The 11,056-nt window shown below is 53.6% G+C and overlaps 1 protein-coding gene and 1 pseudogene across 1 annotated transcript; one reads left to right on the top strand and one right to left on the bottom strand.

The window, feature by feature from the left end:
- Positions 1–1,565: 1,565 nt before the first annotated feature.
- On the top strand, positions 1,566–6,373 carry LOC109367742 (annotated as a pseudogene).
- Positions 6,374–8,404: 2,031 nt separating this feature from the next.
- Positions 8,405–10,971, bottom strand: CHST1 (carbohydrate sulfotransferase 1). The gene has a single exon (XM_003206426.4). The coding sequence runs from the start codon at positions 10,242–10,244 to the stop codon at positions 8,988–8,990; it is 1,257 nt and encodes a 418-aa protein (XP_003206474.1). The 5' UTR covers positions 10,245–10,971; the 3' UTR covers positions 8,405–8,987.
- Between the last annotated feature and the right edge of the window lie 85 nt (positions 10,972–11,056).

Raw genomic sequence — 11,056 nt, 5'->3', positions numbered from 1 at the left:
GAAGTGCCTGCTGGGACTGCTGCTGGTGGTGCGCAGCAGCTCCATCCACTTGGCAAGGTCAGGCTGTCCCCTCGGCTGTCTGCATCCAGCACCCCAGGGCAGGCGGTGCTTCCAAGGATAAAATCTATGCCCTGCTGTTTGCTGTCTGGTTGGCTAGTTTAATAAATAAATAAATAAATAAATAATAAAGGGGAAAAAGGAAAAAAAAGAAAAAGGCTTGTTTTCCAGCAGTACTTAGAGATCCTACAGTGTTTGTGTCATGTGGAAGGTGGGAAGACAGTCTCTGCTCCAACAAATTCACGGTATTGCTGGGCAGAAGTACACTGAATAGCAGATGTGGTAGGGATGCAGGGTGAAATAAGATGCTAACAGTAAAAGGAAGGCGTTTGCTCAGATTGAGCAAGTCTGACATCTCCATCAAGAAGGGCAGCAGCGCGCTGAGGCCCCACACCTCAGTGAGATACTTGCTGGTATTCCAGCCTTCACAGGGCCTTTGCTTGCTAGCAAAGGAAATACACTGCCTGGAACAATGCTGGCTCCAACCTGCATGGAAATGAGAAGGGGTGGAGGCATCAAGAGGGGGAACCAGGTAAAAAATTTCTGTTGCCTGGAATATTATTAACAACCAAAGAAAGAGGCTGGCAGTGAGCAGGTAAACATGGGGCTTTCTTCTCAAGGAGCTTCAGAGAAAGGGGGTGGGAGGATTTGAGTGCTTGGAAGAAGAAACCAGGTGTGGATGTAGCAGGGGGGGCTAGGAGACCTCCTACTGCACTAGTGCTGTGCAGCCTCTTCACCTCTCTTCTGAGCAGGCAGTGGGTGAGGAGGGATGCTGCTGCTCCAGGGCTGCTGCCTTCCCAGCTGGTGCTTGCTTTTTTTCCTGTCACAATTGCTTTGTTGTATTTCTGCAATTATTAGTAACTCATCTCCTGTACAGAACTGGCAGTGAATCAGAAGGCAGAGACTCCAAAATATCTCGTCCCACGAAAAGAGCAGCTCCTCCTTTGCTTGGCTCAGCGCTGTCAGCTGAGGCAGCGGGAAGGGCTGTGCGGAGGCTGCCAGGAGGGCTGCCAGGCCCGGATCCCCCCACAGCAGCACGGCTCAAGCCCCTTCTCAGGAGCTGGCGAGCTGTGAGCACTACGTCTGCAGGGCTGTGGGCAGGTGCGATGGCAGCTTGGGTGGGCACAGCGTGCTGGCGTTCCTCCAGCTGGCACAGGTAGACAGCATGACAGAGCGTATCAACTTAAGCTTAACAGTCTTAACACTATTAAATACAGCGCTGAGCTCTCTGGAGGGCTTGTACAACCTGAGGTGACGTCCATGTCACTGTATCTTTACTGCAGTTTGCTGTGTGTGTGAGCTCAATTACATCTCCAGCAGATAGGTGTGTGTTGCACCTCAGTCCCTCATCTGACATGTGTGCAGGGCTGCCTCCAAACAGCTGCTTCTGAGGGCCTGCGGCCACGCCAGCGTGAGCCACTGCTGTCAGCAGCCTGTCCCATGCTGGCTGTGATTTACTGCTGTTAGTCAACACACAAAGGATGGGATTGCATCTCCCGTTAGTGCGATTTGCATTGAGTTGCATGCAGGAACGGGGCCATGGTGGGAGCGCTGCCTGGGGAGAAGACCCTCAGCCTGGCCCCTCTGACTGTCCCTCTTTTTCTCCCACAGATGCCAGCAAGGACCATCCGCAGCAGCAGGCGGGGGTGATCTGGAGAGTGACGGGCGGCCTGTTCAGCATCACCCGGGGAGCGGTGGGGGCCACGCTGGGAGGAGTCGCCTGGGTGGGCAGCAAGAGTCTAGAGCTCACCAAGACGGCTGTGACCAGCGTCCCTGCTGCCGGCGTTGGACTGGTGAAGGGCAGCGTCTCGGCCGTGACCGGCGGCGTTGGAGCTGTGGGCAGCGCAGTCGCTGGCAAAGTCCCTTTCACCACAAAGAAGAAGGACAAGGCTGACTAATCCCCATCGCAGCCCCTTTCCGAAAGGTCTACCTGCCCATACTCTCCCCCCCACACAGCACCTCTTTGAGTTGGAACCAGCCGCTTCAGGGAGGGTCAAGCACACGAGCAGACTCTGGCTGCAGCCTGCTCAGCACCGCCTGCTTGGCTCAGGGCTCCCAGAGCCTCTGTCTATGCCTTTCACTCCCATCACCTCTTGGGAACCATCTCTGCTCCGAGGACTTCAAAGGCACAGTTGTCTCTGTCTTGTGGTTTCCTTCCTCCCTTCTGCCTCTTGTAAGCACAGAGGGGTGGGAGAGGCTCCATCTGCCTGGAGCCAGGGACAAGGGAATGGGGTGAGTTATGCCTTGGGGTGTGGGTTGTGTAGTTGAATTCAACTTCATCAGGGAAGGCAGCCTTTGAAACAGCACTTCCCTCAGCCCTGGGAGGTGTGCTTGGGGAGTCTGTCTGGGGGAGAACGGTGGAAGAAAATCCCACTGACACAAAGGAGAGATACTGTGAAGAGGGGGAAACCTCCCTCCTGCCCTGCATCTCTTAGATTTTCTTTCAGGGCCCACCCAAAAGCTGCTCCCAATCACATGCTCCCTAGCTGAATTGCACCCTTCAGAGAAGGAACCCTCAATCTCAACAGAGCAGCTCCAGTTATGATGCCACACAAGAGTATCGTATGTCCCAGACCATCAACTTCTACATGGATTTCCTTGGTGGGAAGCAGGAGGATGAAATCTGCTGTATATTCTCACTGGGGGAGAGAGCTGCCAGTGGTATCTGCCAGGCATCTGTGATGTTACAGCACAGGTAGTGGATGCCCCACTGGTGAGAGAGGAGAGGTCCCCTTACCGTAGAGACACAAACCAGCTCTTGGATTTGACCCTTGAAGTCCTTGCAGTATCCCCATCTGCTAAAGGGGCACCCTGGCTGTAGGCCACACTCACTCCACAGATGTCACTGGTAACCACAAGCAAGTGTGTTCCCAAATGCCACCCAAGTTCTGCTCCAGGGAGGGAAGGGAGGCTGAGAGCCTCGCTCTCCTGTGGCTCAGCACCCCGGGAGCAGTGCCTGGCTGGGAGTGGGATGCACTGCTTTGGGGAACGTGTCCCTGAGGGGCTCCAGCCCGGCTCCTCTGAACCACCGTATTGCACTAAAAGCCCACCCAAACTCTCAGTGCCGCAGAAACCCAGACACCTGCATCCATCTGGGAGCGATAGCCATCCTCAATCTGGCCCGTGATGCTCGGGGGTCAGTGACATCGTGCACTCACACACATGCACGTGCACATGCTCACACTCCACAGTCCCCTGCGATTCTCGGGATGAGGAAAGCCGCAGGTTCCAACATTAACTCTGCCTTCCCTGGCTTTGGCAGGTTAGTAGCCTAGGTTGTTAGCTGTTGGATGCGTAGGCAAGTGAAGCAGTGTTTGTGTTGTGTTTTATAGATATGCATATGTGTTAGCGTGTGTGTACGTAGCAACCCACAGGCATGTTTTCAGCCAGGTGAGCAAAACTGTGCCACTGCCGTGGAGGAGTTCACATCATCATCTTTGGCACTTCTGGCATGTAGGTTTGTATAGGGTCCTTGTCACAATAATCACAGTTCTGAGGAAGATGTCCTCTATGTGGCCCAACAGCTTAGTTTACTGAAACCAAAGGAATGTGAACAATCTCCTTTCTCCTGTCTGTGCCGTTTGTTTATTTTCTGCCCTATCTTTGGACATCGAAGCCGACTTCCTTCGTTTTCATTTCCTGTGCAGGCTCATTGCATTTCCTGGCTGCCTAGGCCTCAAACATCAGGGAATATTTAAGTACAAGTCGTCCCCTCCCCATCCTGCCTGAATGTTCTTGGGCTTGTGAAGCCGTTTTGATTCTGACCTTTATTCAGTCCACATTTTGGGCCTGCCATAAGTCACTGTGTCCCTGTGCTCATCATGCACATGGTTCTCCCTGTGCCCCTGGCTGGGCAGCAGACCTGCCATTTGCGGTGGGAAGAGCTTCCTGATCTCCACTCTGTTTTACTTTGGATAGCATGAGAGTGGTTTAACCTACATCTTTGTTTCTAAAGAGGAAACGGCGTTCAGTATGAGTGCGCATTTCCTCTTCTTGTGTGCTTTGTTCTTGAGAAGGCCAAGTTAACCCAGATGTGTTGGTTCTGTCTCTGACGGCAGCAGCTTCACAGAAAGATCAGGTCTTGTGCGCCTGCACTTTGCTGGGATGCTTGTGGCAGTGAGCAAGGCCAGAAGAAACCTTTTCTGTTCTTCCTTTGTAGCGAATGCCCTGCTAAGCAGGAGGGCAGTTTGCACTGCATGGATCTCTGCTCACCGCTCTCCCTCAGCGTGTCTCATTTCTCATTCCATATCACAGACTGCTTCTGAATCCATCTCTAGCCCCAAAGCTAAAAGCTGCTTGTGCATAACTAGCTGTGCTGTCACCAGCCCTCTTGGAAAGACAGTTTCTTACCCACTGGGACTCTTCCTCACTACCTCTCCAAGGCTTTAGGCAGGTGAAGATGCTGTGAAAAAGCTTCACATAACTACCCACCTCTGGACAGATGATGGGGAGCTCATCGTGCTCTGGTGACCAGTATCCCACACAAGCCGATTCTTCTGGCAGAAGCATTAGGTCCTTCTCATGCTATTGTCTGCAGGCATGGAAAATTTGATAAAGGTACATTGAGAAAGGCTGTAGGGGACCTAAGGGTTTCCCATCTTTGCTCTTCTGTTCTTTGGTGACTCCCTGCAGTAAATGGAGTGAAGCTCCCCATTTGTCCCCGTTTGAGGGATGGTCTGGACAGGGGAGGAGAGATGTGAGGGGAAATCCCAGCTCAAACTGCTGTCCTTTGAGCCCAGCTAATGGAGAGCTCATGCACCATAAATAGCAAAAAAAGGGAAAACTAGCAGCTAGGGACAGAAGATTAAATCTACTCAAAAACCAGGGCCTCCTGCTGCTTAATGAGTGTTCAGGAATACATAAACACGCTGGGCTCAGAGGAAGGCCTGTGGAGGTATGGCTGCTGGTGTGCTAGGCCTGCTCACTTGATCCGAGTGACCCTGTCCTGAGCTGCTCTTCTGGGCAGTCTTTGTTCCAGAGCAGAAGGAAACAGCGTTGGTATCCATCACTGTAAGCACAAAGGTGCCTCCTGACAGCATCAGTGGCACGATGGTGAGGTCAGATTGAGATGGGAAAGCTGCTGGACGCTGCTTTTCTCCTCCCTTCTTACAGAGACTTCAGCCAGCCCAGAGCCTACTCAGGCCACTTCTCACACAGCCTCTTTGAAGAAGAGGCTAAGAACTACGTTTTGCTTCGACCTTGTACAAGGGGGACAGTGTGAAGATGGATAGGGGGGTGAAGGGAACTCATTCAAGGAAGATTTGAGTTCTGGTGTTAGGAGAGGAAGACGGGGGGGAGCAAGAAAGGGAGGAGCACAAAGGGAATTTGATTCTTAGGACAGGCTCTGAATCAGAGGATGAATGTAAGAGAGTTTGCCCTAGGGAAGAGTATGGAAGAATATGAGTTTTGGGGTGTGGTGTTTTTCTGCTCCTGGCTGGGGCTCTGCTTCCACAACAGTGACGATAATGAGGTTGTTTCCATTTGGCTGGATCAGTGTGCCCAATAGAGGGTCCAGGCTCCAGGTCAGCCCCTCTTCACTCCCAGATCTCCCCCAAGTATTTGCCAGGATCCCCCCACTGCAGGGCTGGGCCGCAATTCTACACACAGCTCAGTGCCCTACCACAGCTGGGCATTCCCCTGCCTCAGGGGCTTACCCTGGCTTGGAGGAGAACCCATGGGCACTTCCTTTCCTCCCTTTTCCCTTGCTCATCCTGTTAGCGTTTTTTTCCCTTCCTTCGCTTCTCATCTTGCCCTCGGTGCAGAGCTCTCCAAAGCTCCCCAAGAGACCTCCATTACACATCCACACTCACATTAGCTGGGAGGGCAGAGAGGGTGACTGCTCCTGTGGCTGCCCTGGCTGGGAGAGGAGTGCATGTCTTCCACCCCTTTCTGTCTGCTTGTGTTCATGTCTGGAAAATCTTAACCCACTTCTTTCCCTCTGGGTTCTCTTGTTGGCTCTTGTTCCTGTGGGTGGGTCATTCCCGTGTCCCCACTGCAAAGTCATCCTCGTGAAAATAACAGCACGAGCATAAATGTGGAGGTGGATGGAGAGAGCTACAGAGCTGCCAGGATGGACGTCGGGCCCATCTCTGCTCCTCCAGGAGCCAAGGAGCCCTTTGCTAACCTGGCACCGTCGCTGCAGCTGCACGGTCCCATGCATGGCACCAGGCTCCAGAGGACACTTTTGTTCTTTATCATTTCATTGTCTGTAATTGGTTTCCTACTGAATCTGTTTGCTCGGTTTGTTTTGCAGTGTGTTTCTGGGAATATTCTGCATCTCTGTATTTTAATTACAGTAAAATTTGAGGATAAAAATCTTTGTTGCACTGTTTCTTGTTTCCAGTGAGGGAAAACAAGCAGAGGAAGTGCAGTTGAGTGAAGATATTAGAGATTCCTTGGGAAATCACATATCTCCCCTAAGGGCTCAAAATGAGGCACCAAGCAGGGCTGAGGCTCAGTCCCTGCTTAAACTGGGACACGACTTTCAACTGTGATTCAAAAGCCATTTTGCTACAAGCAGGTTTCCTGATTGGAATGGCAAGAGTAGTTCTGAGAAGACTTTTAAACTCCATTTCTTCATTTGGTTTAAAGACCAGTGCAGAGAGGTATTTGGTGCCAGGGAAAAGCTAGCTGCCCTGAAAATGGAATCTCAGCAAAGATGGAAGAATTTGCCTCTACAGATGCTATTTCTTGATGCATGGCCACTTCTCCTGGCCAAGGAGAGAAACCTCCTTCTCTCTGCAGCAATCTGTTTTGACAGCCCAGTGGAGTTTTGCTTCCCACTGTACAGCTGAGAGGAGCTGGAGCAGCCAGACCCATGTGTTTGCTCACTAGCAGGCAGCGTGGGTGCTCTATGGGCATAGCCAGTCACCCTAGCCACTTCTCCCACTGCACAGGTACTTCCCATAGCAGAGCTGCCCCACGCTCCTGGGAACACACAGCCCTTGAGCAGGGATGATGGCAGCACAATGGAGGAGCCGCCACCAAGCTCTAGGAGTGCTGAGGGAGGAGGAAGTTGGCAGCCCTGCAGCCTGTGTCCCTTTTACTGGGATAAGGCTGGGAGCCAACAGCTCAGCATTTGTTAAGTGCTGACAAAAGGATTAATTTAGTAGCTAATAATAGGGCAATCAAGCCATTTATTTGGTTGATGCTTCACTGGCGGTGGAAAATGAAGGAGAAAGTGCCTGGGGTGGTGAAGCTCTCCCAGAGCTGCCCCCAGACCAGCCAGGGGCAGTGGATGGAGCAAGCATTCACTGCAGAGCATGCTGTGCCCCTTCTGCTCACAGAGTTAGAGTGGGTTATGTCACCATGCAGACAGCATAGGTGGTTGATGAGGGACATCAGATTGACCACCACTGCTCACCATTTCTCCTCCCCTGCCCAGCTCAAGCAGGTTTGCCAAATTAAGCCAATTTGCTACATGCCCCTAACAAGCTGACCTTGTGTTGCAGCTGCACCTGCTCCTCCAGAGATCTTTAAAGGGGGGAGAAGAGAAAGGAGTTTCCCTCCTCATTCCCCTGGGGGGTCTGGTTCTGCAGCCAGTCATTGGACTATGCCTGCAGGGTTGGGTTGTTGGGTGGATGGTGTCCCTGCTGGAAGTTGGTCAGCAGGCAAGGTTTGAACAGACAAGCATCTTGTATCAGGCTCTGAATGCTCTGCAGCCTTGCAACATCACTGCATCCCTGTCCCACTGCCCTGTTCAGCTCCCAGGATATGGGGTGCCTGGAGTGTGAGGTTCCTGCCTCTGCTACCAGCTACGAAAGGTGATCTCTGTATTTTCAGGAGAATCTTTTTGGTTGCTTGTTCTTCTTCTGCTGTTAAATGACCTGAACCTGGAGAACTTCTCTCTGTCCTCCAGGGTAGGACACGATAATACTCATGCCAACAGCATTGGATGTGGCATGGGGCACATAAGACCAACAGGAACACTGGGGGACAGGTTGAAGGGGCTGTGCTGGGGATGTGGGTCTCTGCTGCCAACCACACCAGCAAGCTATCGTGCCTGGAAGTAACCACAGGTTCTCACTTCTGGCTTCACTACTTGCATTGCTACAAGGTTCGGATGCTAACGTGCACTTGCCAAAGGAGGAGGCTTGCAGCTCTCTGCCATCCTTGTGGGGATGTGCTGGCCTCCAACCCGGCCTGACATCGCTGCACTGGGAGCCAGGTGGATCTGCAGACATCAGCCACTGCCTGTGGGCGCATCCACCCACTGTATTTACTGAGGTCTTTCAGTCGAAGTTCACCTCCAGGTCAGTTTTATTGCACTTTTATTTACAGAAAACACAGAAATAAAGCATTTGTGTTGGGCTTCTACCAAACCACCCAATCACTTTCTTCCCTTTTCTTTTTTTTTTCCCCTGTTGTGGGATTTTGGCACAAAGAAGTATCACAGGTGCTACCAAACCACCATGTAGGAGCAGCTGACCGCCTGCTCAGTCTCATAACAGAACTCCAACAGACATATTGAACTGAGATCTGAGACAAGGAGGTTGCTCCGCGTTCAGCTTCCAGTCTGACCTGCTCATTGTGGGACAAGGGGGTTATTCTGGAGGGGACGATGCCATTCATAAATTATATTTATATTTACCTCTTACATTGTAAAAGTAAACAGTGCAAAAGTACAGTACCCCAGGTACCCTTCTGTTTGGAAAGCTTGAAGGTTGCTTTATACATTTTGTGTGTTTTGTAAACATTGTTACCCATCCACAGTTCTAGCTCTTGCTTGGAGAAACCCGATTCCTCGTGCGCCCAAAATGTGTTGAGAGGCAAGAATCACTTCCTCTGAACTCCATTGAGATTCCCGCTCAAGATTTAGTGCAAATTTTGGAGAGAAGAAGACGAGAAAGAGGGTCGGGGGGGAACCAAACAAAAGAAAACAAAATAAGGCAACAGTTCAAAACGGTCTGTATCAAAATCGGGGCCCGGCCTTAGGAAAAGGGCAGGAAGTCTCTTTCCTCTACCAGGCTGATGGAGAGGTTCTTCAGCTCCTCCTCGGAGCGGGCGGCCCGGTAGCCGAGCTGTGCCAGCACCTGCTGGCAGGCGCGCTGGGTGAACGCCACGATCTCGTAGGACAGACGGAAGCGCCACTTCTCCGCCGTCGCCGCCGAGTTGCGCACCGTCCCATACTTGTGCTTGGATGAGGAGCGGTCCCCTCGCGTGTTGTTCTGTATCCAGCGCTCGACGTTGCCGTCCATGGGGATGCCCAGGAAATCGTAGATCTCCTCGGTCTTTTTCATGGGGTTCCGGGCCAGGTCTTCGTACCGCACCAGCATGTACTTGCCCTTGAGCCACGGCGGCCGGTTGAGGCCGGTGGAAACGGAGTTCCAGAAGTCCTCGCACACTGTGGTGAGCTGGGTGACGTCCAGGTTGTAGGGCTTCCTGCCGGTGCCATCCCAGATCCTCCAGAGCCGGTAGGTGTCCCGGAAGGTCTCGCTGCGGGACGCCAGGATGCCCCGCGGGTCCCTCACCAGCTGGATCACCTTCAGGTTCAGCCGCGGGTCCTCCACCAGCGCCCTCAGGTCACTTACCTCGGGCACCCGCACGGTTTTGATGGCCACGTGCCCGTGCTCCCTGCAGGACTCGGTGGCCAGCGTCAGGTTGAGGGTGCCGCACTTCTTCACACAGTCCCCTTCTTCCAGGTGGAGATCGACGGCGCCCAGGGCCTCGCAGACTGGCGGCGAGCACAAGGCCTTGCTGGCTCCCCTGCGGAAGAGGCGGTCGGTGGTGTGATTGATGGGCTGGGGCTTGATGTAGTTCTCCAGGAAGTAGAGGTCGCAGTCATACAGGCTGCGCAGCAGGTCACGGCTGGCCCCCAGCATCACCCGCCGGTCTGTCGTGCTCTTGCTCTGTGTCAGCTTCGGGATCAGTGTGTACTGCACGTGGTAGAGGGGCTCGAATAAATAGAAGACGTCGAAATGCTGGTTAAAGAGCTGTCCCACGAACGAGGAGCCGCTGCGGGTGGTGGCGAGGATGAGGACATGCGTCTTCCTGGTGGAGAGGTTGTAGGCAAAAGTGGGGCTCTCATCACACAGCCGCTCGGCCGCGTCAGCATCCTGGCTCAGGCTGCAGTTCACGGTGATGGGGCAGCTGTGGAAGGATTTGGCGGTGAAGGTGCGGATTGCTGTGTACTGGATCGCAATGGATGCCAAGGCTAGTAGGAGGACAGCCTTCCAGGAACATTGCATGGCTGGTCACCTTCATGGGGCTTCTTCACAGGTTGTTTTGGTGTCTGCAACCCAACAGAGAAGGCACGGGGTGAGCAAGGACAAGAGAGAAGGACCGGAGCGTTCCTACCACCAGCAAACGCCCTCCCACAGTGCACGCGCATTGGGTCTAACCACATGGATCCCAGCCACGCACTGCAGAGCCTGCTTCAGAGGAGAGGACAACAGCAAGAGGCTGGCACAACTCCAGAGATGATTCCAGCCAGGACTTTCAGGGACATGGAATGTTCTTCAGAAAAAGTGTAGGCTTGGAGGCTCCACGAGGTTCTCCTAACCCTTTTGGAGCCGGCAAGCCAACACTTTTTCCAAGGCTTCTTTATTTATTTTTCCAGGTCTGCCTCTTCGAGAGAGGTCCGGGATGTGCCATCTTCTGAGTGGAAGCTGCCAAGCGGGACCTCTTTCCTGCTCTCTAGTGCTGACCAGCCACACTGCACCCTTCTCACAGAGCCCCAACTCCCGTACTGCGGGAGGACGGTTCGCACACGGTCGCCCGCCCTCCCAATCTCTGCTCCTATTCCTCGACGGGAGATGCGGGATTTCGGGACGGCGCGGTGCCGGGCGCGCCCCGATCCCGCAGCCGGCACCCTCTACCCCCCGATCCCATCATCGCTTGTTTCCATAGAAACCGCGCAGTGACTCAGGACTTTGGGACCAGCTGAAAACCGCAACCCAGAGCGATAGCCGCCCAGGGGGGCGAGGAGGGCGGGGAGCGGGGCGAGGTCGCCCGTGCGGCCCGGACGCGCTCCCAGCGGCGCGGAGGGGGACGCGGGACG

The sequence above is a fragment of the Meleagris gallopavo genome, chromosome 5 (genome assembly GCF_000146605.3).
Source record: "Meleagris gallopavo isolate NT-WF06-2002-E0010 breed Aviagen turkey brand Nicholas breeding stock chromosome 5, Turkey_5.1, whole genome shotgun sequence".
Lineage (NCBI taxonomy): Eukaryota > Metazoa > Chordata > Aves > Galliformes > Phasianidae > Meleagris > Meleagris gallopavo.
Note: the sequence above shows the minus strand (reverse complement) of the source record. Positions and strands in the feature narration are given on the sequence as shown.